The 2,659-nt window shown below is 45.1% G+C and overlaps 1 protein-coding gene across 1 annotated transcript in view; it reads left to right on the top strand.

The window, feature by feature from the left end:
- The window catches only part of LOC112074836 (uncharacterized), a 49,228-nt gene extending 46,575 nt beyond the window's left edge, over nucleotides 1-2,653 (top strand). Inside the window, 1 exon segment of the mRNA XM_070440694.1 lies at nucleotides 1,176-2,653. Within this exon segment, the coding sequence (XP_070296795.1) occupies nucleotides 1,176-2,026 (851 nt within the window). The 3' untranslated portion in view covers nucleotides 2,027-2,653.
- Nucleotides 2,654-2,659: the final 6 nt, after the last annotated feature.

Raw genomic sequence — 2,659 nt, 5'->3', positions numbered from 1 at the left:
AAGAACGTATAAACGATTTACAGGCTTTTGGTCTTTTAGAATGTCACGCACTTTTTCCATTTTGAGCACCTGCCCCCTGAAAGGTCTGTCCATGCCCTGGTGTGTGTACGTGCATGCAGGTGTGTGTTGTGTGTGGTTGTGTGGTGTGTGTGGTGTGGTAAGGATTTGTGGTGTGTGTGGTGTGTGTGGTGGTGCGTGTGTGTGTGTGTGTGTACTGTGTGTGTGTGTGTGTGTGGTGTGATGTGTGCTGTGTGTGAGCGCGTTTTGGGTGTGTGCGTGTTCGCTGGTGTTTTGGTGGGTGGTGTGTGGTGTGTGTGTGTGTGTGCAATTGTGTGTGTGTGGTGTGTTGTGTGTGTGTGGTGTGCTTGTGGTGTGTGGGGTGTGTGTACCTTGGACATTTGACCAGGGAAAGGACTTGTAGACAGAGTGTAAACATAACAGAATACTCAGAGTCCTTCTCTCACTTCTCCCGTTCCATTCTCTGCTGTACCAGCGGAAAAAAACAAAAACAAATTTAGTAGACAATTGAGGCCTCTTTATTTCTGCAACAACACACTCAGTTCAGTGCCTCCTAAAGACATGATTGACACGGGGGAAAGAAGGCGGGCTATCAGCTGATCATTGATGTTGATGATTGATGTTCATCTGCTGGTTAGCTTTATTTATTTGACTGATTGTGATTTACCTGTGTCTTTTCTTACCCTCTTTGCTCCTATCAGACTAAATACGGATGATGATGTAGGCTAAATCAAGTATTATCAAGTGTTAAATATATGTTATGCTGCTGTAGCTGTACTGTTGATATTTAAACTAGGTAGCTAGGTACACACACTACATCGGTGACCGCATCTCTCAAGCCATTCATGTTTGGATACTGGCCGTGCGCCAACTCCTTACAGGGAAGACTGGGAAACAAGCGTAACCAACGAACAGTGTGGGGGGTGGTGAACTTGACGACAACTTGCGAGCAGTGGGTTCTGAACAAGTACAGCAACAAAAATATTATGGTGTAAATTATACCACCACCCAAAAGGGTGATTTAGAGACTGGAAGGACAAAGGGGCATGTGCTCTGCACGGTTAGAATCTGACACACACACACACACACACACATTTCATTAGGTTTTCATCAAGACAATCACTATCAACTCAAGCACTTCTTGTCTGTTTTCACAGATGCAGGCCATCCCTCTGAACTGAGGATTGTTCTGGTGGGGAAGACTGGATCAGGGAAGAGTGCAACAGGAAACACCATCCTGGGGAGAAAGTCATTTAGAGAAGACCTCTCCCCTAAGTCTGTCACTGATCACTGTGAGAAACAGAGAGGAGAGGTGGATGGGAGGAAGATTGATGTCATCGACACCCCGGGGCTCTATGACACAACAATATCTGAAGAAGAGATGAAAAGTGAAATAGAAAAGGCCATCTACATGTCAGTTCCAGGACCCCACGCCTTCCTGCTGGTGATCAGACTGGGGAGGTTCACAGAGGAGAGGAACACTGTGAAGTGGATCCAGGAGAATTTTGGAGAAGAAGCATCAAAGTACACAATCGTTCTGTTCACCGGTGGAGACCAGCTGGAGGACATATCATTGGTGGACTTTCTAATGGGTAGTGAGGAGCTTATGAAACTCGTCAAGGTCTTTAAGGGCAGAAATCATGTCTTCAATAATAAAAAGAAGAATGACCACACTCAGGTCACAGAGCTGCTGAAGAAGATAGATGAGATGGTGATGAAGAATGGAGGACAACACTACACCAATGAGATGTACCAGGAGGCCCAGAGGAAGATCAAACAAGAGGAGGAGAGGAAGAAACAGCAGGAGGAGGAGAGAGAGGAGGAGATGAGGAAGATGGAAGAGGAGAGGAAGAGAGAGGAGGAAGAGAAGAGAGAACAGGAGGATGAGAGAAATCCGTTTTTAATACACGGACATTTATTGGGACTTTTTGCTGTTATCACAGCGGCGGTAGTAGGACCAACAGCAATTCCATTTGTAGCTGCAGTATTTGCAAACTACGCAGTTTAACATTTAGAAGATTCTGATTAAATAAAGATGAAGAGATGCCAGTGTGAAATACCACTCTCTTCCTCATCTTAATGTCAAGTAGTAGCAGTAGGTTAATACTGTACAATGACAACCATCAGGGATTGTTCAACACTTTCTAATATGATAGTTACCGAACATCATTTAAAGGCTCAGGGATTATAACACAGGATGCCATTTATATACTAAACTAAAATATAAACGAAACATGTAAAGCATTTCTCCTTTGTAAAGATAATCCATAACCCTGATGTGGCACTTGTCCACTGGGAAAAATGAAAGTCTAAAACGTGCAGTTTTGTCACACATCACAAAGATGCCAAAGATGTCTCAAGTTTTGAAGGTCCACCAGAGCTGTTGCCAGAACATTTAATGTTAATTTCTCTACCATAAGCCGCCTACAACGTTGTCTTAGAGAATTTGGCTGTACGTCCAGCTGGCCTTACAACCGCAGACCATGTGTAACCACGCCAGCCCAGGGCATCTACATCCAGCATCTTCATCGCCCTCCCTGGTCTGTGTTCTCGCTCTACCCTCCCTCTACCCTCCTTTTACCCTCCCTCCCTGGTCTGTGTTTTCCCTCTACCCTCCCTCCCTGGTCTGTGTTCTCCCTCT

Source organism: Salvelinus sp. IW2-2015, unplaced genomic scaffold (genome assembly GCF_002910315.2).
Source record: "Salvelinus sp. IW2-2015 unplaced genomic scaffold, ASM291031v2 Un_scaffold2843, whole genome shotgun sequence".
Lineage (NCBI taxonomy): Eukaryota > Metazoa > Chordata > Actinopteri > Salmoniformes > Salmonidae > Salvelinus > Salvelinus sp. IW2-2015.
Note: the sequence above shows the minus strand (reverse complement) of the source record. Positions and strands in the feature narration are given on the sequence as shown.